This window comes from Pteronotus mesoamericanus, unplaced genomic scaffold (genome assembly GCF_021234165.1).
Source record: "Pteronotus mesoamericanus isolate MK-2021 breed Mesoamerican mustached bat unplaced genomic scaffold, CSHL_Meso_final scaffold_21, whole genome shotgun sequence".
NCBI classification, from domain to species: domain Eukaryota; kingdom Metazoa; phylum Chordata; class Mammalia; order Chiroptera; family Mormoopidae; genus Pteronotus; species Pteronotus mesoamericanus.
The window spans coordinates 8,641,331-8,669,213 of NW_026555310.1; the positions used below are offsets into that span (position 1 = coordinate 8,641,331).

The 27,883-nt window shown below is 36.3% G+C and overlaps 1 protein-coding gene across 1 annotated transcript in view; it reads left to right on the plus strand.

Annotated features, from left to right (window-relative positions):
* NELL2 (neural EGFL like 2) overlaps positions 1–27,883 on the plus strand; it is a 278,812-nt gene that overhangs the window by 54,827 nt on the left and 196,102 nt on the right. Inside the window, exons 7-10 of the mRNA XM_054591209.1 lie at positions 1,534–1,606; positions 1,800–1,882; positions 2,752–2,880; positions 4,390–4,492. Of these exons, the coding sequence (XP_054447184.1) occupies positions 1,534–1,606; positions 1,800–1,882; positions 2,752–2,880; positions 4,390–4,492 (388 nt within the window). The remainder of the gene's footprint in view (positions 1–1,533; positions 1,607–1,799; positions 1,883–2,751; positions 2,881–4,389; positions 4,493–27,883) is intronic.

The following is a 27,883-nucleotide window of genomic DNA, read 5'->3' on the forward strand; positions in this document are numbered from 1 at the left end:
CTTACGAAGGTGTTTTTAAAACTTAAACATTGTCTGTTACCTGGAAACCAGGTGCTTTGAATATGCATGTCCTCTAATCCTAGCCTGGCTGGCTTTGATGCTCAATCTTTTTTTCTTTTACATATGCACAAACCTGCTCACAGAAGTTAAGTAGCTTCTCCAGAGCTAGTCATGGGGAATTGATCCTGTTTTTTGCAAATCCTGAAAATTCAATGCTCTTTCCTCATGTAAGGGATGGCAAATTTGTGCTGTGAGTGCCAAGTCTTTCCTCTCATCAGAACAGTCTTTCCCATGGAGCCCAGACGTGGCCTCAGAATCCTTCTCACATGTCTATTATATATACTATTCTAGGGATCATACTTTTTATTGTAGACTGTGAATGGTGCCTACTAGATTTGTGCAGTGAGTACATATGTACATGGTAACCTCATTTCTCTGTTGCCACTTCCAAATGATAGGAGTTTGTGTCCAAATTGCTTCCTTAATCTAAACCCAAACAAACAACAGATCCAGCAATTGCTACAGTATACTGAAATAGTCATCATTCACACTGACATTCTTTTTGTGCCACACTATTAATCAGGTTAGATATGTAGAAGATACATAGGTCAGTATTTGGTAAGTCTTTGTCAAAATTGTCTTGATAATATGTTGATGCTGTCATCCCTGCCATTAGACATTCTGTTTGCATTTTTCAAAGGGATTAAGTGAAATATTAGTTACAGAAAACATATAAAGTTGACAAAGGAAAAGAGAAGAGTGGTGGAGGAAAGGGATAGCTAGAGTGTGTCTGATGAGGCCATTGCTGCACTACCATTTGGCCTTTGCTTTAAGTCTCCAAAGCTCGATGCTAATTATTCCTTAATGACTAAGGATGCATGTAAATTTTGCCTATAAACATGTAATGTGGCCTTTTTTTTTGGTAAAAATGGTTGTTCCCAGCTGGCATTTAAAAAATTTTCATGCTAACCTTTCTGTACTCTTAAGGTCTTGTCACTGAGTCTCACACAGCTGTTTAATACACCTATTGTCCTTTTTGAGTTGAGAGATTTGTTTTAAAAGATTCAACTGAAAAAAGAGAAGTGCTCAAATAAGCTTTGCTTTTATTACTCAGTTTTTTTCTTTTTTTCTTTCGATGATTGCAGTTAATTTAAAATTGGCATCAATTTCACTGTTGCTGAAACCAGAAGTGATTTTCAGGTTGATTTTTTAAAGGTCATGTTTAAGCCTTACTTCAGTGGCTAACTAAAAATTACTTCTCAAAACAACATGGCTATTGCCTCTTAATTATATCTTGACATTTGATCTTAAGGCTTTAAACATATTATCAATAAGAGAGTCCATGGGTAACCATCTATTTTTCCTTATGCATTTTTTCTCTTTCCTTTGAAGTCACAGCAATGTATTAAAAAAGACTTTACTCAGGGATTTTGGTGATTCAGTTCTGTAATGTTTTCTTTCATGAACTTGATTGTTGAACATAATTTGGGTAGATGAAAGTAATATGTTTTTTATTTAATTGTTCACACACAGGGTATAATGCAAGATGTGCAATTACTTGTCATGCCCCAAGGATTTATTGCTCAGTGCCCAGATCTTAATCGCAGTAAGTCCCATTAGTTTTTGCACCGTGTGAGGAAAAGTATGCTTCTTGCTTAATTTTGTCCAGGATGTCGGTTTGAAATTGCAGTTCCCATGTATGAGTTGTCAGCATAGACTTAATCACATTGAACCCCTTATGAGTACAAACTGAACCCCTTATAAATACAACTTGACCAATGTAGTATTTGCAATTTCAGCCTGTCCAACTTGCAATGACTTCCATGGACTTGTGCAGAAAATCATGGAGCTGCAAGACATTTTAGCCAAAACATCAGCCAAGGTAAAAGCTACTTAGAAACAATGTGGGGGAGATAAAAAAAAAATCTTTGAGGTTCCTTACAGTTCTTTTTATAATCACAGATGTTTACTTTTGAGACTTTTCTTATACTATACTCTTTGCTAGGGATAAATCTAAATCTGAATTCCTGCCTAAGGAAAAGGCTTATAAATATTCAAACCTTGGCCATCCGTGTAACCAATGATTCAGTAAATCAGGAATGAGGCACATTACCTGTTTTATTTACTGTTATTACAACAGGATTTATTGTTTAATTTAGTATTTATTTTACTGAGTTTTTCTTTATACAGAAGGAGACAAGAGGGTGTTGTAATAATGTGGACACTAGGCTTATGTCAAGGAGATGGTCCTACAAATACTTTCTACCACTATGTTGGAGGAAAATTCACTGTCTTAAGCATGTCTAAAGTTTATCAACGATTTCATCACACTCTTGTCATTTTGCATAGAACTTACAAACAACTTGAAAAGTTATGTTGTACGTGGATGGTTTCTGACACAGTATAAGTTTTAAAATATACGATTTCACTCTAGTAGACATATTCATGAAATTGAACATTTTTAAAAATGGAACATGCCTCTCTCTATTGTGAGTGATGCCATTTTGACTTAACCTTCATGTATATCTTATAAATTACTCTTCTTTTCTAAAAGCAGGAACACATTTACAAAAATAAGAAGCGGGGAATCCTTTCATTTAAATTAAAGGCTTAAGTATGTTTACGACAAACTTGATGGGCACAACCATCATTACTGCTATACACTAAAAATATCAGATGACTATGAAAGCATTTTGCATTTTTGCATGGCGGGAATGGCGAACAATGTGACCCCCTTCCTTTGTGCCACAGCTGTCTCGAGCAGAACAGCGAATGAATAGATTGGATCAGTGCTATTGTGAAAGGACTTGCACCATGAAGGGAACCACCTACCGAGAGTTTGAGTCCTGGACAGATGGCTGTAAGAACTGCACATGCTTGGTATGGCTTTCGCTGGATTTCAGACTAAGGGACTCTGCTGCCCCGACTCTTTAAAAATTTATTGAAATAATGTAATCATGAAAATTTCAAGACCCATTTCCTCAAGACACAACACCAAAGTGCCAAAAAACCCAGGCAAATCTAAAGAACTGTGTGTTACATTATTAAAGATACTTTCTGGCCTATAAAGATTATTATGGTTTAGGAATGCTATAAAAATTAAATGTATTGATACACACATGAAATTAACAATTTAAATAGGTTTAGTAAGGTGACTCTTAAAGAATTCTATCCTATTATCCTTAGCATTTCCAGGAATTTTCCCATATCATAAGCTTATTAATGTATTTTAATAAAACTAAATTAAAGGCAGCATGAAATATTGTGACCAGATTGGTCCATATAAACAAATAATGGAGTTTAAATAAGATAATTTAAGAGTTTGCTAATATAGTGTAATACAAATTAGAGAATTTAAATAAATATGATTTATCTAATTGCTCACTAATAAAGTGGAATATTTAGTGCATTATTATTTCAAAAATATATGTTCAATTTTAAAGAAAAGTGCACAACCAGTTTAAAAGTTTTGAACTTTTAAATTCCACATGAATTCATCTGTTAAAACTGGTTAACTGGAAAGAAACCAGAGGTCTGTGTGACTTAGTCTTATTAAGAAGTCCCCAAGTTCATCAAGTTTATTCCAAAGCAGAATATCATGCATATAAAAAAGTCAGAGGTAGCTCTAAAATAACCATATGTGTTCACATGTGTGTGTGTGTGTTATGTGACTTCTATTCAGGGACATGTTATGTTCCTACTAAAGTTATAGCACTTTACAAATACAGTAAAGCCTTCTCAAATTGTTAATTGAGGTTCAAAAATCAAACTGAGTAAAATGAGAGGTGGTATAACAAGGTCAATAAAATGACTATGAAAGCAGCTAGCAGCGTGGGAGTTCTGGGTGACCTCCAGGAATCAGATTCCTTGCCTCTCTGTCTGCAGTTTGGCACCCCTGTGGTGACCGTCAGCACCACCTCATGGTGGTAATCTGTCCCATATTGAATACCCACGGGATGATTCTGAATCCTGGATTGGGTCATTAGGATGGTAGCAGTTATTCTCCTGGTTTGTTGGTGCTCATTTTGTGCATAATCTGGGGAGACATGAGTGTCCCCGGCTTATCCTTAGCCTGCTATTTCCCGGTCAGTGTGTGCCTTTGCCTCTACCCACGTCCTCATCCACCTCACTACGCAAGGGGAGAACTCAGGCTCAGTTACCATCCGTTGCTGGACAGAAGATGGGTGCCAATCACCAACTGTGCTATAGAACCAGTTTGTATTGCTGAAGGTCTTTGTGTTATAGGTTTTACTGTATAATAACCAAAGAGAGCAGTGGCACTTATGAAACTTTATGGGAAGAATGTAAAATTTAAGAAACAGACTTAGAATTACTTGAAGACTACCAGACTGCAACTTGTAAGTTCCCTAAATATTCTCTCCTTCTCAGAATGGAACCGTCCGGTGTGACGCTCTGGTCTGCCCGAACCCTGACTGCCCACTTAAGTCGGCTCTTGCGTACGTGGATGGCAAGTGCTGTAAAGAATGCAAATGTGAGCATAACTTTTATGATGCATACTTTCTTTGACAAAAATAAAGCTGTGTATTAATAAATATTCACCCATCATTGATTTAATTAGGGCAAGCGAAATAACTCCTAGAAATCATGTTAATTAGGAAGAATACCTTCTCTATCAGTTCTTTTCCATTTAAAAGTGCTCTCCTTTATTTTAGCAGAAAATATTTTCTCTGAGGAATCTATTCTGTGTAATGACAATAATAGAAGGCTGTGTAAGAAATTTAGTGGAAAATATTTCTGTCCTTATACTGCTTGATATAAATACCTTATGAATAGGTCAAGAATGGTCTACTTTCAGCTGTGATAATCAAGAAAATCCATGATGCAAGTGACATTCAACAACAGATGCTATGCCAGCTTCTTTAGCCCAAACCACGGAAGTCCACATTATCATAGGATTGTCCAGCGGGGACAAGGCCATGGCCTATCATTCATAGAAGGCTCACGCCACTGAGTAAGGAAACTGTTCTGTTGTTCAGCAGCCATGCATTCACTTCAGGTATCAGGAGATGCTCTTTGAATTCGTAGCTGTCCAGAAGTGAGTTCTCTATCATTCTTTCAGTGGCAGAAAACATTGCATCTGTGCTGCTTCTACTTTAAAAGACTACCCTTCAATTCTTATTTAAAGGAGCACTTAAAATTTAGCAATTGTTGTTCAAAGAAATAGTAACAGATATGAAAAGTAAGTTTTTATAAAATGTGTTTATAGAATATATAGGGAAGAGAAAGGAAGAAGAAGAGGAGGGAGAGAGAACGAATGGCTGCTTTTGCCCAGGTTGTTAGGTGTATACTCCACTACCATTGTCTCGGCTGCACCTCACTCTTGCCTACACAGTGCGCAAGGTGCTCCTGCTGGTGAGAGGGACAGCTATCAGAAGAAAATCAAGAAGCAGTTTTGTAGTTCGTTGATTTAATTTTCTCAGGAACTCATTTATATTTAATTTTATTATACTTTACATTGAAACCAATTCATTTCATTGAAGTATATTAGCCTAATCAAGTACATTTATCTGAACTAGGAAGGATTCAGCATAATGGTTCTTACATGTCACTCCCTAATTTCCTTGGTAAGGACTAATCTGGATTTTTTCCTTAAACTTGTCTTAATAACTAAAAGCATATGGTGATGTTCAGTAGTTTTCTTTGTAGAGAGTTGGAGGCAGGAGGAAAAGGGCCCGCTACAGGGCTTTATATTCATAACATGACAATAGCAGGAGTCATACTTTTTGCTTTAACTTCTTTTATCTTTTTTTCCACCAATACTTCTATATTGTTACCTGTGAATGTGATAAGTTTGCATTAAGTGATGTCAATTTTATTAGAGCAGGCTGATTGAAATAATGGATCATCAAGATAGATGCATTAGTCAGAAGTACTCAATTGCAGTTTTGATTTTACCATTTGTCTCTGTTACCAACAGTAAGCTGCCCACTAAATCAGACTATAATTGAAATCTTCTCAAGAACATGCAGTTAGACTCACTGAAATGGAAAAATATTTTGAGATTCATTAATGCAAAGTGCTTTTGGCAGACTTTGGAGTTAATGATTGAAAATCAACTGTGTTTGCCTCGTATATAAAATAGTGTAAACTGCATGTAAGTAATCAGCAAGGAGACCATATCACTGAAGAAATGCCAAAATATTTCACTTGAGTCTTTCATTTTATATGGTTAAAAATAGTAAGGACAATGTGACCTTGTCTTTCTGCTCATATTCAGTGACATTAGTGTCATGGAATACAGAGGATTTGTGCCTGTGTTTGTTTGTATTTTGAGTATTTGAACTTCCAATTCTGATGAATTCAGCATTTTGCAAGAGCTGGCAAGATATTTTCATAGAAATTTTTTTCTAAGGGAGATAAGCATTTAGTTTATATGGTAAATATTCTTAGAGATTTTTTGGGAATATGTCTCCACATGCACAATTTTAAAATAAGTCACTAAAAACACTTCAAGAAATGTGCTTCTTTAAAGTTTTGCAAAAATTTACTTTACAAAAGATAAATACCATTTAAAATAAATTTAGTAATCATTCACTGGTTTGTTCAGGTTTTCATTTGTCCAAAAGTGAAAGAAGCCAGTAGTTAATATGTGTGTGTATTTCATTGTTACGTAAAAGAAGGAAACAACTCATTTTCCTATGTTAATTTTTCCAGTTTATCATTGTTGTGATTTATGAGAACTTAATTTCAAGTGAATATGTTAAGTTCTATGATTTTTACTTCTTAAAACAAAAACATAAGCCTTCCTTTTATACACTGCACTCATCCTATCATTGACACTCCTTTGCTCATAGTCTTTTTAGTGACATAAAATTAACAAAATCTATTCTTTAGTGAGAACTGTTTAATCATATACTGTTTCTAAAGCCCTTGGAAGGTAAAACACATCACCTAACTGCTATATATTACTTTGTCAGGATAGAAACTAACAAAGCAAGTGCATGTAGCCAATCACTTAATGACGTTCCCTATTTAATGCTTTCAGACTTGCTTCTTCAGGGTTGTTTGTGCAATTCTAAGCAGCCCTATTTTGCTGTCTGCTTTGTATTTTCCCTCTGTAACTTCAGCTTCAGCCCTTTATCTAAATATAAATACTGATGGATAGTAAGATGGTTGTCCTTCTGGGAAGAAGTCAGAGAGAGCCAAGCCTGTCACTTTTCTTTAGTTGAATCTACATAAGCAAAGTGCTGGGAGGAGGGGCTTAACCTTTCCTGCCCCTACCATTGAGCTACTGTGCTAAAGCAAAACAGAGACAGGATAAAATCCAAAAACAGGAATGTGAATGCCAAATCATTAAGGTAATAACAATCACAACTATAATGAAGTCATATTACTTCCACAGGCTAGAAAGCACATACTTTGTTCCTCATGTGATCTTTACAACAACTCTGTAAGGTAGACATTGCCTCCATCTTCCTAATAAGAGGGACCACTTGATTTGCCCAAGAATACACAATTAGTTAGAAGTCCCAGGGAAATTCCATTTGAATGTGCTGTGCTTTGAGAGCCTACCCCCCTTCTTTAAAACCATCTGCAACAATTAATTTAAGTGATGACTATTATTGACTGGTAGCTAAGTTTGCCATACTAAGCCATTTGTATTCCTGGCTAAGTCTAGGTCGAATTGCAAAGTAAGCAGAGTTTGCCTTTGTCTCTTGACCTTCTACTCTTTCAGCCAGTATCACCACATCCTTTATCCCAGTCATAAGCTCTCAACTAACCAACAGCAAGATTGACTGATACAAATTAAAGATAGCTCTAGAAAATGTAAAGTGTAAATATTTTGGCTGAGTTTAACTCTGCAATAGAATGAAGTCAAACTAGTTAAAGTACATAAAATCTTGGAGCCCAGGTTATAAAACAAAAACAAAAACAAAGAATTAACAAAAAATACTGGCTGAAGTTCTAGGAAATAGAAAGTTATGGAAAGTTCCAATTAAATTAGGAAAAAAGTACCCAGTGCATTCATTTATTTTTCTTTCAGTGGATTGTAGATTCAAGTCTGAACACAGAGGCTTATTTTTACAGAAAAAGTGATCTATGAAAATAGAGAATCTGAAGCAGATCTGAACTAATGCTATAATGTGTTTTACCGAAGAGGCTATGTTTAAAACACGACAAAGAAGGCAAATTTCACCTCTATTTCTATACAGACATCTAATACAGAAAGTGTGACAGTGACTGTCCAAATAGGCTGGTCCTTGCCTAGTAGCAATAGTTATTTGTTATTTTCTCAGAGGTCAGATTTATATGACTAAATTAAAATCATCATTTCTTTAATTAAAGAAGATAAGAGTTTTAAGACAATATATAGGTCCCACTTTAATATTCCATGTTCTCATCAGATTGTATTACATTTATATATATTTATTTATTTATATTGATTATGGGGGGGGGGAGAGAGATAGACAGAGACACTGAGTTTGTTGTTCCACTTATTTATGCTCTCATTGGTTGCTCCTTGTATGTGCCCTGACTGGGGATCAAACCTGCAACCTTGGTGTATCGGGATGACATTCTAACCAACTGAGCTACCGGGCCAAGGTTTTGTTTAATTTTAAAAGCTCTATCAGCTTAGATAAATTGGAGTTACTGTAATATATTTGTATATTGAGTAATTAAGTATGTGGGTTGTAAAGCTAGATTTTTCTTGATTTGAATACTAGCTTTACCACTTACTAACTGTGTAACGTTGGTCAAGTTACTTCATCTCTCAGAGTCTCAGTTTTCTCATGTGTACAATGGAGAGAGCAATTATATCTATTTATAGGGTTGATGTGCGGACTGAATGAGTAATACATGTAAAGTGCTTAGAACAGTGTCACCTATTATTGTTGTTTTTTTTTTTTAATTAAAAGAACCGTTCATGTTTTTCAGTTCATAGGCCAATGCTCAATCCACTGAGCCGCACCAGCCAGGGCCATTCATGTTTTTATTGATGAAAATACAAAGTGAAGTTGTTTTATTGGGTCATAGATCTCAAAGCTAATAGGACCTTGGAGATCTTGAGAATAGCCGTTTCTTTGGGCAGGACAGTTTCATTATCCCCATTATGGAGGATAAATATGGCCAAGGAAGTTAAATGACTTTTCTAAGATCAAACAATTAGTTTGTAATGCAAGGTAATTTTTCCCCCCAAATTGTGTTCTGATATAGGCTCTCCTCAAGGCTGTTATCTTTCTCAATATTTTGGATAGGTCATGGCCAAGGTTGACAGAATCAATTTATCATGCATTATCTATTCTTTCATGTCTGGTATCTTTAATTCAAAGCCATGTTTGTAAAATTCATCCTTGCAGGTTGATGTTGCTCATTCACACTTATTGTAATGTATATTCTATTTATGTTAATGTACCTTAAGCTGGTCTATTGTTGAAGGGCAGATGGATGCTTTCCAGTTTTTGGCTATATAAATATTCTGTAAATTTTTTTACATGGTTTTTCCTGTTATGCATGCCTGATGGGTATATACCTTAGAATTGTTTGGTCATAGGGTAAAACTGTTTTACTCTATGTCAAATCTGTTTTTCCCTTGGCAAAATAGTTTTGCCAAATGGTTTTCTAAAGTGGTTATGCCAGTTTCCCCACCCACCAACTATGTATAAAAATTCCAGTTGCTCCACACCCTCACCCACACTTAGCATTTTTGGGCTTTTTGATTTTAGGCATTATGATAGATGATGTTGGTCCATGATATTGTGTTCTAGTTTAAATTTACATTTCTTTGATGACTAGTGAAGATGAGCACTTTTTATGTATTATGGGTCGATCGCCTTCATTAATTTTAACTAATAGAAAATGCATAGTTTTTTTATATTTACATTTTTCCAAAATTACACTTTGGCAAGAGTGATTTTGATTCTTTTATTTTCAAATTAATGAAAATAATGTGGATGGTTCTAGCTCTGTCACTTAAAATGCAAGCACAGAAGAGACAGGAATTTAATGACTGCCACTCAAGTAATTTGGGGATTTTTTAGAAAAGGTATGGCAATGTAATTAAATTGATACAGAGACTTTTGAACATGTGAGTATAGGGATGAGAAACAAAAGCTAATGGGATATATCCCACCAAAAATCTCTTTGTTCTTAAAATAAGGAAAACAATTTGTAAAATTTATACAGGCTATATTTAAAAAGAAAATAATTTTGGAGCAACAGAGCCCATAAACTTAGCTGTCCCCGTTGTGATACTAGAAGCACGAAAAGTATACATTATGCACAGGAGGTTCTCCTGCATGAACATAATTATAGATTAGTTGGCTTTGTAGAGACTCGGGGCTGCCTGCATGACCAGGATGCCAATACGGACTGAGGGAATCTATGCAATAATGAAAAAGGTAGAACTAGCAATCAAAAGGAAGGTGTGTGGTTTTACATATCAGATGCAATATTTTTAGAAAGTTTCCTGAATGTCTGTGGTTTTTTAAAAAAATATTATGTCATATCATAGCAGACGCTTAGTTGAATGACCTGAGAGCTCATGGCGTTGCTGTAAATCATGTGTATGGTCTAGGTCTAGATTCAGTCTTTTCTCACCAAAATAACCCTAACTTAGCTTTTAAAATAACAGTGGGTGAATAATAAAACTAGGACAATCTTTTTATTTCTGTAAGTCTGTGTGAAAAAAATAGGCAAGGAAATAGTCTACTTGTGCATTATGTAATTAAGATAATTGAGCTTATGATAGGGAATATTTTCAATAAAGACAAATAGCTAAATTTTATTAAAGATTTCATCCGGATAATCCTGTAGGCATCCTAAACACTGTCATTAATTTCGTGTTGATATTTTTTTATACATTCTTCAAAAAAGCATTTGGTGTACTGCTATCTTTCACACACTATAAAAACTGATAAATACCCAATCAGTGGAAAAATAATAAATGGGTGAAAAAAATACCGAATGGGCAATATATTAATAAGCAAAAATAATAATATAGCCTCCAGATTAATGACTATATGAAACACCACGTGATACATTTTAATCTTTCAAAAAATATAAATCTGTTGATTAGTCAGCTAATAGCAGAGCTGGGACGCCAGGGAAAGGCGGGGCAGAGTCACAGAATGATGACGGTGTCACAGTGATTTAGCTACTGCGTCCTCTACTCCACAGTCCTGAGTAATGTAGGTTGCTGGGTGCTGTAATTTTTCTTTCTAATCCTAGTACAGTTTTTTTTAACCCTTTAACGAAACATAATGCTTGCATACAGTAAATATTCAAGCTATTCAAAAAGACAGGAAAAAAACATAAAAATCTCCCTTTCTCTCCCCTAAACTTCCATTTCTTCCACTCCAGATTTTTAATGCATCTGCACACACATGCATGCATAGGTTTTTTATGTATGGTATATGATAGCATACATTTTCCTGGACTTTTATCTTGGAGATGTTTCCATATCAACTAACTGTTGAAAATTGCTGCATATTTTTCTGATGTATAGTTTATTATAATGCTATTTCTCTCCTCTCAAAGGGTGTTTCGGTTGTTTCCAACTTGTTGTTATTTTTCTTACGAAAAATAGTATTTCGGGATGTCATTAATCCATAATCTTGGAGCACTTTATATGGCTTTATCCATAGAGTGAATTGCTAATGGTGGTATTATGGAGCCAGCGTTTCCCAAATTACTCTACAAAAAGCTGGTCCTGGGTGCTATTCCCCGATAGGGAGCAGCGCTGAGGGAAAACTGAAAACACCGCTTTTCTCTTCATTTCACTAGGTCTTTAAAAAGGGTACAGACTCTTAAAAAGTGCATAGTAATATCGATTCATGGGAGACCCTCCAATGAGAGCTCATCTGTGGAAGCCTGAACCTTCTTGTTTTGCTACAGGCAATGTTGTCTAGTGAGCACATATAAAGTTATTGTTGCAATTAATTGCTGTTCTTCATCTTCAGTAAATTCCATAGATGGCATAAGAATATATTGAATTTGTGTTTTTCTGATATGAATGTGGTTTTCCAGAAGGCATGACACAGGGTACTGCCCTCTGATTCTGAGGCATTAAATAGGCTGTGCCTATTTAATCATGCTTTATTTTAAAATAATAGAGTATTCAGCTTCTAGTTCTTCACTCTGAATTGTAATTTTTCCTTATTATTATGAAAAATCATTGAATTAATGCATTTTGTGGGTTTTATTATTTTTCATGCCCCATTACATTTCTCAAAAGAATTTTTCTGCCCATTAAATGACATTGCTTAAGTGGCCTAAAACTTTTCAGAAGAAAGCTTTATGTAAATCTGTCTGTAATGATAATTAAACCAAACTGTCTAGCATTGTTCTGGGAGACTAAAAACGGGCCTCTTTAGGTGATCAGAAGGCTAGTCCTCCTTAGCAGTGAGAGGCTTTGAAACAAGTGAGAGGATTTCAGATTTATACCAAAGCAAAAGAGTGATAATCTAGATATCATTCAAATGAGACTCAATTTAAGAGAGATGAAAAACACTCATCTTTGGCAGAAAATGCAATTTCTTAGCTTCAATGTTAGGTAATTGTTTTAAAAATGAACTTATTTTCCTCTCAATAGATATCATACAAAATTGCATTTGGAATCAGAATAGGGAAAAATAAGATACGTGTAATTTAAAGCATCTCACAAGTTGATTTTGGCAATTATGGGAAAGGAGTAACTCAGGAAGACCAACTGCATAATAAGGTAAATGGACATCATAGTGCCCATTTGAGAGAGAATAAAGCCATATCATCTGCCATCTCCAACAAAACACGCAAAACAGCAGCTCGGTCACACTGGACTCCCCATTGGGTGCCTTGAGCGTTGTATGTGGCCTGTGTTCTCTGGCATATGTTTACAGATTGTATAAAATTAGCAGAGGTTGAAAATTAAATGAAGAAATGCAATGTTATAGGAATTCAGTGTGAGGAAGCATCAGAAAGGAATTCTCTTTTTTAGTTTAGAAATGGTTGTAATAGAGCACAATTCAGGCTCATTTCTTTTCATGCAAAAGCTGGCCTAGCTGAAACCTTCATGTATTTAACTATAAAATTACCTATAAAATCACATGAATTGCTTTTAAAAATTGTTCCTGGAGTGGGTGGTAGTAAGAATGGAGCTCCATCCAACTCAGGAACTTGAAGCTTGTAAAGAGATGTCTCACACATATTTTGGGGCGACAGATTCCATTCCCTCACAGCTCCTAGGCTACAAAGCTGTACAGCATGTTACTGTGCTATGCTGAATACGGTGGGCAATTGTAATATGATTGTAACTGTGTAATATGTTCATTATGACTGCTATGACATCACTGTGCAATAGGAATTTTTCAGCTCCATTGTAATTTTATGGTACCACCATCCTGTATGCTGTGCATGAAAAAGGGGTTCTACAGAAAATAGCCTCACAGGGTGATCTGATCACAAATTCTTAACTGGGCAGGTCATGGTGGGTTGTCACACCCCAGGCCTGTAACTCCTTTAATAAAAGGTTACCTTTCCCTTAAGCAAGCCCTGTCCGTTGTTTCAGTGCATCTAGGTTAATACACCTTTGCAATAAGCCATCCTCAAGAGAGCACATAATCTTGTTAACTATTGTATAATACAGTCGTCACGTTGCTTAATTCCAGGTGCATAGAAGAAGCTGCAGATTGCCATTCTTACAATCATTTTTCTTCGTCTGTTGCGATCTTGCTTCCTGGCAAATCTTCTATTTGGCTTAAATAAATTTTTATAAAAATTCTCTCTCTCTCAAAAAAAAAAGATATCTCACAAACACTCGTTTTGTATGTACATGTATAAAATACATAGGTATGCTATTTATGATTTTAACTGTTGGCAAGTGACCCCAATGATCTACAGCACATACTTTGGTAATTTTGCTGCAACCTGAACTTTTGTCCAACAAGCTATGAGGCATATATACGAGAGCACATCCCTTAGCTCAGTGATTCTCAAATTTTAATGGGAATATGAATCACCTGGGGATCAGGTTAAAATGAAAATTATGATTCAGTGGTTCTGGGTTTGGGCTTGAGAGCTAGCATTTTTAACAAGCTCCTGGGTGATCCAAAACAGCTGGTATGGGAACACATTTTGATTAGCCAATTTAGCTAGTGGATATGTTTTCTTGGTTGCCCAGGTTCTCAACAGAGCTCTATTTTTCTCTCTTGGATCTCAAATGTGCAGTAAGTTCTCAGAATACATGTTTCAGGGTTATGTTTTAAGCTGACATTTACTAGGTATTTTCAGAGTATGAGAATTTAATATGACTCATTTCTCTTGCTTATTATAATGACTTCCAATTTACAGATGAGGAAACTGAAGCTTAGGGAGGTTACTTCACTTTCCTGAGATAACCCAGCCAGTTAAGTGGCAGCACCACAATTTGAACACATACAGTGTTTCTCATATGATGCCTTATGTGATTGTACCGTATTTCATTAGTGGAAACAGAAACTCAGTTTAAATGAAGAAGTAAAAAAATGTATGATGTTCCAGAGGCAGCAATAATCATATGCTCAAAGGATATGTAAACACAATTTTATAACACTCATTTCTATAAGCAGTAAGAAAGGAGAGAAAAATCAAATGTAAATTATCCAGTATTTATTACTAAAATGAAGCACAACTTTCCTGACTTTATGCATCCCTCAAGTGTGAAATAGAAAGAGTTGACTCTGATAGTTCAGGAAAAGAAAGTTTAAAAGCTAATGAATTCTGCTTGGATTTTATCTTATTTTACTTTGGTAAAGAAAGAACAGGGAAAGCACATTGAATTAAAACTCAAAAGTATTTACTGAAAAGATCTAGACTCATCTGGATTATTAACTGGAATTCTTGAAAACCAGTGATCATGGCACATTCTTCCTCTTTGGTCTGCAAATCGTTTTTGTTTTATTTATATTTTCTTTGCCTTTTCATCCTATGAGGTCTATTTCTAAATATGCTTGGTAGAATAATTCACATCAGTCTGATTTCGCAGGCCTCTAGAAGCTTGCTATGGTTTTGTAAGATATATAGTTTTAGTTTATGCCAGGTGGCTCTGCTGAGATGAATTGTGCTGTCTCAATGTTAAATGAAACTTTTCTGAACCAACTTGTAGCTATGTGTGTCCCACATACACAGTCTTGTTTTTTTTTTTTTTTTTTTTTATTGTAGGTCTTATAAGAATAAGATGATTAATAAAAGCAACCAAGTACTAGAAAACTTTAGGACAATGCATTTTCCCCAAGCTTAAATTCCGTTGTAAAAATTCTACCATTAATCGTGCACTTAGAATTGAGCTCCATGCTGTCTGATTCCTGGGTTATTTGAAAGATAGTGATCTAGGAGGAGTGAGTGAGCCTGCACAACTGTACCCCAGGATGCTAAAACCAAGTGTGTGCAGGCAGCTATTGGTAGTCTCCCAGTTTTTATTCAACATATTCAAGCCCTTTTGATCAGTTTCAGGTCCTCATAGTTTATTGCAATATTATTTTTAAGAAGACATGAAGCATAAATTTTTTTTTTCCCAGGTCATTAGTAGATTTGGGAAGCCAATTTTTTATTGTGCGTGGAGGAAGAGGAAAAAAATGCAGCAGGTCACACATTCTTTTCCAACTATCTTGTGGCCAAACGTGATATTTTTAAGCCAATAAAAAATTGAGCTTTTCTGATCACACATTAGATCACCTCACAGCAAGTGGTACTAAGAATTTCCTATTTATGTCTATGCCTGTCTTCTACCTCCAGCATTTCTCAGGCCCTAAATCTTGGAAGGTCACTTTTATTTGTTGGTTGGAAAGAAGGGAGGGGTTGGGCCAGTATAGAACAAAATGGACATTGTACTTGTTCACTGATTTACTTCATCTGTGAGTGTCCTTTCAGACCGTGATCCTAAATGCTGAAGGACTTAGAGCTGGGGCAGACAATCAGTAGAATGTGAACTGAAATGTAAGAATTGGATTAACTGTCTTGGCTGAGTTTCCCACATAGCCGGGAATGAATTCAGTAGCTGGAGAGCTTGAAATAATCCTAGAAATAGTAGCATGGGGACGATTGTTCTATGCATAGAGAAATTGTATGTCTTACCACTGAGTTTCTTTTCTGTAACTTCCATTCTTTTGAAAAAAGTTATTAAGCACCTGCTATGAATTAGTCTCTGCTAAACACTGGCAATACAATAGTGAACAAAATAAGACTGCTCTCTGCCCTCCAAGTCCTAACAATCAAGCTGGAGAGACAGACATTAATCATTTAATGATCAAATATGCATTGCAATGTTGCAGCAGTAAGAGGTTGATAAAACTCCTGTAATAAGATCAGGGAAGGCATTCTTCACAAAACGGTGTTTGAGTTGTGGTTTGATGAACAAACAGCAGTACACCAATGAACAGAAGAAGGAAGAAGTGTTCAGGCCAAGAGAACCGAATATGCAAAGGCTCTGAATAGGGAAGCAAGACGTTGTAAAGGGAGGCTGGTGTGGCTGATGTGCAGGGTCAAGGGCATGATGTGAAATGCAGCTGGGGAGGTTAGAAGATGCCGGATTAATGAGCTTTATTTTTACCCTAAGGGCGACAGAATGCAAGTTCTGTATTTTAACCAAGGCAGGTCTGTTTTTGCACTTGTGCAGAGAAGCGATGATGGTAGCTTCACTGAGAGAGAAACTGATGGGGAGTTAGGTTCTGGATACATTTGAAGATGGAGCCAGCAGGGTTTTCTGAGTCTTGATATGGGGATGAGTTAAAAGAAGAGCGAGATGACTCCACAATTTTTGGATTGAGGGAGTAGAAGGGTGGTATTGCTATTAACTGAGGGAAGTGTGCCAATTGAGCCAGATTTGGGAGTATGGCTAAGATCAAGAGTTCAGTTTAGTATGTTCTGTTTAAGGGGTATATTAGCCATTTAAGTGGAAACGTAGAGCAAGCAGCTGCATGTACATAACAGTCTGGAGTCTGGGGCAAAGATCAGAAGTAAAAGTAAAAATATGGACTGTTGAATTCTTTCTTGTTTGTTGGCTATTTGCATTTATTTTTTGCATTAATTTTTCATTTACATTGTCCACTTTAAAATACAATACTTTGTATTTTTGCTTCCTGATTTGTAAAAAATTCCTTTATAATAAAACTCAGTTGATGTAATTTGCTAATATATTTCAGAATTTTGTTTTTATTTAGTGTTTTTCAATATAAAGATTTAAAATGGTATGTGACTGAATCTTTTAGTCATGCTGAAAAAAGGTTTTTATTCTTTTTATTCATAAATATATTTACATTCTAACCACTGAGTGACCCCTTATTTTTCATTTTAAGCATAAACAATTTGGCATCTATTTATGTAGGTATAAGATAATTCTAGTTAACTTTTTTTGTTAAACAAGTTAACCAATAATTCCAGTAACATTTGTTGAATAATTTTTAGTTCACTGATTAACATGGCAATTTATCTTATACTAAATATTTATATATTTACATGTATTTAAGTTTATTTCTAGGATTCCTATTACTTTCTGTCAATCTACTTGTCTCTCATAGTATTGGTTCTACAGTATTTTAATTATTGTAGCTTCTAGTATGAGATATTATCTGGGAAAACAAATCTACTCTCATTCTTTTTAAAAATTTCCTTGGGTTATTGTCTCTCATTTATACTTTCAGCTGACTTTTACATATCATGAAAATTACTGGTCCATAAAAGCTTTTTAAATCTCAATCGTATTTGCATCTGATTCTGGTACCCTATTTTGAGATAATTCTATGAGGGATATCACAGAAAAAGTTTTTGTGGTCACTCTTGTTTGTTATTTTGTATGTATTAGTGAAAACAGTTTTATGGTTTAAGATTTGAAATATTTCAGAATGGAGTATCTTAAGGTGTTGACAAGGTTAGGGGTGTTGCTAGAGAAACGGGATGTTTACATGGTAAGGAAATGAAATTTACTTTATATGAGGAGACAAGCAAATTTAGATTCCAAGTGTTGAACAAATTTTCCAAAGGCCTTTCAAAGTTTCCCAAGCAAATTGGAGGAAAACATGTTTTTTCAGGTTCCAAAGTCCCCTATGGACTCTGTTGCAGAGAAGTGGTATTAAAGAGAAGAGGTGGTGGTGGATGGAAGAGATGAATGTTCCAGATATTAGGGGAGACCGGATCCTTACAGGAGGACGAAAAAGTGGTACTTTGCAAGTGGGACTCTTTCCAATCGTGTACATACATGTGTCGTGGGAAAACAAAAAACCTAAATGAGACGGTTTCAGAGAAAAAAAGCATTAACCCCAATGAAAATCATAGTTTCAACTGGAGTAGGGAAGTGGAGGGTGCATTTTGTGAGGCATTAGTTTATGGAGGATATGTATAGATAGTGGCTGAGATGGAGGACTGAAAGCTCTGTGGATCAGTTGGCTTTGCTTTATAGCGAAATATCCCCAAAGTTAAACAATAATTTGGCAGGTTGGAAATTTTGACTGGGTTCACCTGGGAATTTCACATTTTAGTCTTGGTATGGTTAGCCTCATCTTGGCTGGACTTGCTTGGGCATCTGTAGTTAGCGGATGAGTTAGCTTAGCCTGTTGATTTACGGTGGCCTCACTTTTTGTGGCTGTGATCATTGGAGTCTCTTTCCATGTTTTCTTTCAGCTGACAGGCTAGCCCTGCATTGTTCATATGATGGCTGCAGATTTCTAAGACAGTCCAAGCTTGCAAAGCCTCTTGCAACCAAGCTTAAGAACTTAGTTGAACACTATTACTTCTATCATGTCTTTTTGATCAAGTGAAGTCACAAGGCCAGTACAGAGAGGATGGAGGACCTGTAAAGTCACATTGAAAGGGGTTTAGAAAGAGGAAGCAGAAGACTGTGGCTGTTTTTAAAGTCTTCAACACCCTGGGAGGATGATTTGGGGGAAGGAAATCCAGAGAGATATGAAGATGGAAGCAGGAGAGATGTGTGAAGTTTTTCCTCTCAAACTGGGGAGCTGTGGCCAGGAATGGCGGGATGTGACGTGGGGCGGGCTTCCCTGACGTCACGGGCCTGCCTCCTGCTCTGGCGCGAACTTGCAGCATTGGGGCCGCCGCATTCTCATGTAGTAACCAACGTGGTGCAGAACTTGTGGTCAGCCACTGTGGCTGAGGCCATCCCTGGTTGAGGTAACAGGTGGCATGGTAGAACTTTTTGGACAGTGTTCTAAATGGAACAGAATAGAAATATAGTATGGCACCTTTAAAGAATACTAGCCCCAAAAGGCAGGGACCAAGTAAGCAGTTAACTCCTAGGATTTCAATCTAAAGGTGGAAATAACAGTGGTCCTAGGTGAGTGGCAAGTGAGCAGTGAGGCTTTTGAAGAAATTCTAACTCATGTTTATATAGAATGGATTGAGTTAATCTATTTCTCAGAAGGCAGGGTCCATTTGTCATCTATCTCTGTATCTCCATTACTTGACACATTATCTAATGCACAGTAAATGCTCAGTAAATGTTTGTTGTATCATTTATTGAATAAAGTATTCCATATTTTGGCCCCTTTTCCAAATTTACCTTGTACTTGATCTCTTCTGTACATATTAACAGTAAGTTTAGGTTACTGTCCCTGTGCATCTTTTGCAAATAGTCCAGTTGATTGTACTTTTCTGCACTGTATCAAGTTTATTCCTCCTAAATTTGAAGTGGGGATTTAGTAAAACACAGTAACAAAGGGTTATATGTGGCAGCAGTTGCCAAAGCTAATAGCACTGATGGATGAAAAAGCATCCATCTTGAAAAGAACAGAAACAATTGTCTTCTCTAAATTCTTTACTTTGTCATGAATGTGGCATACTTCACTGAGATCATATTAAAACCATTTCCTGATCTTAAATACTTTGAGGATAAAAATTTTTCTAAGTAATCCAGTTGTTGAAGATAGCATGTCAGGAAACTAAAAACATTTAACTGGGATCATCTCTTTAGATTGTGCAAAAAACAATTATGTGTTTTTATATATGCAGTATTAATGCTGGGTCTCTCTCTTCTCTGTCTGTGTAACTCTGTGTGTGTTTGTCTATCTATATCAAAAGAAAACCTTTTTCCTACATGAAAAAAGATATGTTCTATTGGATAAACAAAGCATGATGTTTGTTTCCAGCCTTTACTATTACAAAAGTACCTCCATGATTATTATATGAGGTTGAATCCAAAGAACAGAAATTTCTAAATCAAACATTATACAAAATTTGTAGAATTTTTGACACATATTGTTGAACTGTTCTCAAATATTTTACCAATTTACACTTCAGGAATATACCAGACTGCCTGTTTCTATATACCATTCCAGAATAAGATATTATCATTAAAAAGAAAACATTTTCAAATTTGATATATAGGGTAGCACGGGGGGCGAGACAGGGCGCGCCGCTGCAGGGCGCGCCACTCGTCCCAGGACCCTGCAGCAACTGCAGCCAGGGGACAGAGCACGTGGCAGGGCGCTCCGGAGTCTGAGGGTCACCTTCCGAGGCCAGCTGCGATGGCAGCAGGGCTCTGAATCCTGCAGAGCCTGTCCCGGGGGTGTCACGGATGGGGGGAATAACCATGAGTCGTGGCAAACACTTCTCTGTTTGCCAGGAGAGGGGACTCGGCACATCTCTCTGGTGGGGAAGGCGCAGAGTCCCTTTGTTCAAAGGCTTTTATTGAAAGGGTTATCAGTGGGGCCAAGTAACAGGAATGCACAGGTTATCTCATTACATCCGTATGTTAACGTTCACAGAGAATGGGTGATGTTTTGAAGAAAACAAATGGCAGGAACACACCGACTTACAGGGGTCCTAGAGGAGGCTAGTAAACAAGAGAGATGACTAAACAGGAGAGCGTAGTAAACACAAGAGTGCCTAAGGGTATAAGGTTAGGGTCTGTGAATAATGTAAATTTCCTTCCCAGAAAGAGCTGGCTAGAGCTTCTGGGGGAAGAACAAAGCACACTTTAAAGAATTTACTTTTAGGCCTGATTTCCCTGGGAACCGCCAGATCTGGTTTAGTACTGACCAACTGTGCTTTCTGACCCTGAAGTATAGAATGTCTACTGCATGGTATACATGTATATATTATTTTCTAGGGCTTCCATAACAAAACCACAGACTGATTGGCTTAAACAACAGAAATTTAATTTTCTCGCAGTTCTGGAAGCTCAAGTCTAAGATCAAGGTGTCAGCAGGATTGGTTTCTCCTGAGGCCTCTCTTCTTGGCTTGTAGATGATCGTCTTCTCCCAGTGTCCTTACGTGGTTTTCCTTCACACCTGCCCATCCCTGTTGTCTCTTTGTTTTGAAATCTCTCCTTATAAGGACACTAGTCAAGTTGGACTGGGGCCTACACTAACCAACTCATTTTAACTTTATCACCTTTTCTAGTGTCTTATGTCCAAATATGGATACTTGTGAGGTACTAAGTGTTAGAGTATATGAACTCTGGAGGGATTCAGTTCAGCTCGTAACAATGAAGTATCTATGGTGGTAACAGAACATACAGCTATCCCTGGAGAGGGCCATAAGACAAGACTATTGTCGTGGGGAAACCAGAATTCAGTTAAGGCTGAATGGCCATGCAGGTGAACCTGTAAATAGGATAGAATTAGAATTACAGATGACCGGGAGAGTTTGGCACTGAGGAGATTTGTTGGGTGCAGGTAGGTTCGTAAAAGGAGAACAATAAAGGTTGTTGAGGAAAAATGAATGAGTAAAATTCACTTAGTTGGTTCACAAGGGGGAAAAAAGGAAATATTTGACTTTCTGTTGAATTACCTGCCTCAGTATTGTCAAGAGTAAATCCTGATGGAAAAACAGTGGGTTTACAGTGCTTTTGACAGTATTTTACACTATTTTCTGTTGCTAGGTGAATAGATTTTTTTTACCTTCACTTTTCAATAGGTTATTATTTGTATAAAGGAAAGCTATTGATTTTTCTCCTCTTATAAGTCAATTATTGGTTCAGATAGTTTCCGGGGTAGTCTCTTTTCTTCAGGTTGTCATTTATATCTTCCATAAACAACGATCATTTTGTCTTCTGTCGATTATACCTCTAATCATATTAATTCTAATAGTAGTGGCAACTTTGGAAATCCTTGTGATATATTGGCCCATAGTAATGACTGGATTTTATTTTTAGAAAACTTATTCAGTTGTCTAGGTAAAAATTAATGGAAGTTAAAAACCAAAGTTGGCAGCAATGAAAATAAAAGAATAACTTTCACAATATAATCATTGGCTTTTGACTGAAGGTAGAATCTGGAAGAAGAGAGCTAAAGATATTTCAACATGTCTGTTTAGATAAGAGAAACATAAATAAAATGTCTCTTAAAGGTATTTTCACCTTTAAGTATAGGACTGTTTCCTTATGATAAACATTTGGAAGGGCCAAAGACTATTTTTTAAATACTTTTAATGGCCAACTACCAAATATGTTACTATACTCCTTTACCAGCATGGGCATCATCATTTAAAATTTTGTTATTAGATCCATAGGAGTAAAACTGGATCTCATTGTTCTTTTATGAATTCTTAAAATGGAAAAGAATTCTTAAAATTCTTTTCTAATAGGAGGTCTGACAAATATTCTGTTAATTTTTCCTCTTGTATCATTTTAATATTAAAATACATTTGGAGTTTATCTTTACATACGGTGTGCTGTACGATAGGACTTTTCCTCCCCAGAGAGTGAACTAGTTTTGTAAGTCTAGATGGATAGCATTTTGAAATAGAGGGATGTGGCCTAGGGATTCCATGAGAAGGGAATAGCATTAAACCAAAATTTGTTTATTAGACATATTAATTCATTAGGAATAAATTTAACACCAATTATTAAAAATATATTAGATGTAAACCCCTCACCATGACATTTAAAGCTCTAAACCAGCAATTGCAAACAGTAAGCAAGCAAGTCATTATAATACTACCCAATACGTACTAAACGCTTACTTACATCAACCATTTTATAAGCACTTTAAATACATTATCTAATCAAATCCCTGAAACAGTCCTGTGAGGTAAGCATTATTATTCCCTGAGAAAGCAAAATATTAAAAGGTTAAGTAATGTATGTGAGCCCAAGGCCACTAGTTATAGGGCATTTTACCAACCTATGCATTGTTCCCTAAAAATACTGTATATTTTACCAACTCCATGTTTTGTTTTGATGTGTTTTGAGCCACATTGATACTACACTGTCAATGCTAAAGTTGGAGAGGGAAAAAAAGAAAAGAAAGAAAACCACTCAGATTTCATCTAGTCATTCATTCATCCATTTTTTGAACGAATGCTTTCCTGCTTCAGGCAGAGGTCGAAGGGTGAAGAACAAGCTACTCCCTGCAGTGAGCAGAGCTTGCTTTCTGTGGGGGAGAGAGGCAATAAATAGAAAATAAGTGATGATATGAGGCTGAAAGCACCATGAAGGAACAGTTAGGATAAAGGCGTGGGGCATGATGGGGCAGGGTGCTGGGGTCCCTGCAGCAAGTGGCATTTGATCTGAGACCTGAATTAAGTGAAGGGGCAGCCAAGGCTCTGGGGCAGGCGTGTGCTTGGCCCCACATTGTGCTGCAGGAAACCCAGAGCGGTGGGGGGTGGGGGGTTGTTGCATGGTGGAAAAGGAGCCCTGGCCTGCGAGACCCTGCCGGGCCTTGTGAGACCTGGTTTTACGCCCAGGTAAGGGACGTGGGGTTTTACGCCCAGCTGCGTAGAGATTCAGGAGACAACAAAGAGGACTTAACCCTGGGCGGTGGCTGTGAGGCGGCCAGGGCTATGGCAGCACATGCCTTGGCAATTGACTGCATGTAGTTTGGAGAAGGAGTCCATGATGCAGACACTCTGAGGCTCAGCTGAGGTAATGAAAATGATGGTGCTGTGTCAAGAGGAAAATATGATGTTCAGGGGAAGAGGGTGCTGCCTGAAGGCAGGAAGTTGGAGATACATATATTTAGGGAATGGGAAATAGATGGGGAATGATTAGAAAGGTAGGAGGGAGACTGGGAGCTGAGAGCTGGGCTGAGACAATGGGCATGTCCTAGCACTCCTTACTGAGTTTTATTGGGCCCCTAAGAAGGTGATTCCATGTGTCCTCAAGCGCGGCTGTAGGTGGTGATAATTCACCTGCAGTCGAAGTTGGATCTGCATTTTGTCACTTTTGAACACTGTGTTCCTGGGAAAATCCTCTGAGCTCATCTTAACTTCTTTGTTTATTCCTGTGTTTATTTGTTGTGAGCATAAATGAGATTCTGTATGCCAACTATACAACTGGACTAAAATAAGCCCTTATTAAATGGCGCTGGAATGACAATTTTTAAATACTAGGTGATTATTTTAGATAGTGTATATGAAATAACTTTCTGAATATGAAAAAAAAGAAGTGTGAGGTGTTAATGATGTCAATAAAAGCAAGTTCCTAGTCTTTTCTATACTCCTTTCTAACTGTAGTAACTCCTGTACTATTTTTATAATTTTAGATAAATGCATAGTATTCTAAGTTTTATAAAAGTGTGCATAAAGCAAAATAATGGTATTACCATTTTGCAAAAAACTTAAAACTGAATGTTTAGATAATGCACTTAATTACAACTCAGAATAATTAATTTTATATCTTTATAGAAAATTAAAAGTTTACATATTTTAAATTTTGATGAACTTATTATTTTCACCATAAATTTCAGTAAATTAGGAAAGATTTGCTTAAAAGTTGAAGTAATAATGTTTTATAATATATGTAGTTTTAGAGTTATAGACTCAGAAGTAAGCATAAAAAATATGAAATGATGCCTTGGCCAGAAATGTACATACTTCATCTTATCAGTAGTTCCAGGTTTTGTATATTATAGGCTTTGTTTCTTGAAAAGAAAATTGAAATTACATATGTGTACCTAATAGCTAATGTTGATGAGTATTTTAAGAAGGAATAAAGTGTGTTTCAAATTTCTGAAGAAATATAGATGCTTCCAGCACCTGAACCACTTCCTTGAGGCTATCAAGATCTCTCTCTAAAATAGAATATAAAAAATAAAATGTAATAGAATGGAAAAAATATAAGTTGGCCTATGAACGTTTTTAAAGAAAAAAACGATTCATCCAAAACCAAAATAATAGTTTTCAATACACCTGCTATTCCTTCCTTCTTTGTTTCTCTTTCTTTGTAATTATATTTTATTTCTCATTACCCTATCTCTCATCCCATAATGACCCCAATTTTCTGGTTGGTCCTCTTTGACTTACACAGAAGCCACTTAAGCTGTCAATGAATTCTTTTTGAAATTCTGTGGTAATTTAATCTGCTCTAGGAGGTCATTTTGGGAGCTTTGTTCTGTTTTCTAACTTTTAAGATTTAAAGTCTGTTGCCAAATCCTGATTTTTATTTTTTCTCCTGTCAGCAGTATATTAGGGAGAACTCAAATATTTCTCATTCTTCTTTTATAATTATTCTTGTTATAATGTTCTTTTGATGTTGGACCACTTTTAGAAATGTGGAATTCCAACAAAGTCATCTGATGTAACTGCATTCATCATTTGTTATTTTTATTTTTCCATTTAAAATATTTTAGTGCTTCTTGTCAAACCTCATCTCTCTAGATGTGGATATATCAAAGCCTTGATGTGTAGAAACATAATGGAAATAAGAAGCCTTGCCTGAAAGCTTTGGTTAGCCCTGTGACTTTTGGCTGTTTGTTGTGGTGCCTGGTGCAGTGGTCCCTCAGAAAGAAGTGAGGAGTCCTTTTCCATGAGCGATGCTCATCTGAATGTAGTGAATTTTCTGGTAGTGCAAGTTTCTGATTACTCTATCTTCTGTTCATGCAGTTTTGCCTTCTTAATGAACACCCGTTAATAAAATAAATGGATTGCAGAGTTGTTTGATTTTGCTTGTAATATGCAATATAGTCACATGAAACCACACAAGCTTATAAACTCCTGAAAACTTCTTGTTTCCTATCAGTGCATTCTCTCTCCAGCATGAATGTGTTAAGAAATATCTACCTCCTTATAAAAGTTTCAAAATAACGTGTCCTAACATGAAATTTTGATGAAACTTTTTATTATTATCTATCAGCTCTGCTAGGTAATTATGGGCTCCTCTGAACACCCCTGCTCCAGAGCACATAAAGAAACACACATCCTTTTTTCATTTGATCTGTAGCAATACTCGTTGGGTACCTCTATTTTATTTTTGAGAAACGTTAAAGGAAAACTAATTTCCTTTGAGTGGCTTCCTTTCCCTTTGAAGAACGATATCTTTCTAGTTCCCATCTCTTACAGAGAAGAGGACTTTTCTTGAATGTACGTGCCACAGAGCTTGGTATGTGTACTCAAAATCCACAGAATAATTTCTCATTTTTCTCTTCCTTCTAGTTTCTTGCTGTTTTAATGGTTTACATAATTTCTTTCTCCATTTTGTGGTTATAATCTTGTTGCCGGAGAATATTTTCCACCATTCCTGCGCCATGTTCATGCACCCAGTTACAGGCTTCCCAGACTGTGCAAGATAGTGCTTCTTCTGTTATAGCCCTTCTTTTTCGCCATCAGCTGGCTTTTCCGTATAACTGCATCGTGAATGATGGCGTCGCCGCTTCTCTTCTCCCACCATGATCTGCAGTTGTTCTAAGAAGCCCTCACTATTCCCCTCCCCTTTCCTGGTCCCATGGTGGCCTTACCTCACTCCTGTTAGCTAAGCATAAACTCATACTGGAAATAAACGTATGCAATGACCCCAAATCATTAATTCTTTCCTATTCTTTCTCCTGAGGAGGTGACTACATAGTTTCCTCCATAGGGGATGAAAATGTTAAGTGAAATACACGTGTGGACAGGAAGTGTCACCTGATGCACTTCAGTAATTTTTGATGTGTTCTACATTATGTCCTGGCTGGGGAAAGCCAGAAAGAAAGAAAAAAACCAAAAGTATGTAAAGTAGAATTACCAAAAACAATAGGACAATGACAAATGTATATTCTTTTTTCCCAAATATCATTATAACTTGAGATACTGCTGAGATAAACAGTAAGGAAATATAGAGGGAAATGGAGATGACATTTAAAAAAATATTGAATATAATATGTGTAATAAATAATTTTTAAAGGAGCTGATAATGCATTATTTATCTTCTCACCTTTACAGTGGCTCTGGCTGTACTGAATCCTCCTGGGAAATTCCTTTTGTAGTTTGCCTTTAGCTAAACCTGTTGGGAGAGAATGAACTAAAGTAACAGGCAGCTTTAAGAGGCTCATTACCTGTCAATCTTTGATTCAAACCCTTGTCAATGCTCAAAATATCAGAGGCAGTCCTTTTGAAGTCATCTTTTTGTTGAAAGGACTGATTTCTTTATGCAAGGTTAATGTGGCATCAGTGATATTAATTTAATGTTGAGATCTCTGTTTCTATCAGAACTATTTGGACTTTTATAGTCTAAATTATTTATGAATATGTGCAAATTTAACATAATACAAATCCCATAAAGTGGAATATTATTAACTTAATTTTTTTTTATTATTATTGGACTATTCCTCTGTCCTTGCTAGTCTTAATATTCCCTCTTTGGCATTTAATTTTATGGCTTGAATACTTAATTTGGAAAGCTGATCTTAAATTTGGACCATTTTAATTTGGTAAATGGATAGATCTTTTCATTGCTTTTTACTGTCCAAGTTTGAAGAATTTGGTTTGTTTAAGCCAAAGCTGCCTGGATGTTTCTAATTCCTATTCAAAAGGCAAACTATTCTCCATTCAATTACAGTGCCGTGGAAAGTAAGCATTTCTCAAAATCAGTGTTTTTTCTTTAATTTTTAATGGGTTTATTTTATATATTTATTTTCTTATTGAGCAGCTTTGACTGAAATGCCTGTACTTGTCATTTGCCATTTTTTTTACATTTTTAATTGATTTACTAAGGGGATGTTGGTTAATAAAGCCACACGGGTTTGAGGTGTATAGCCCGGTA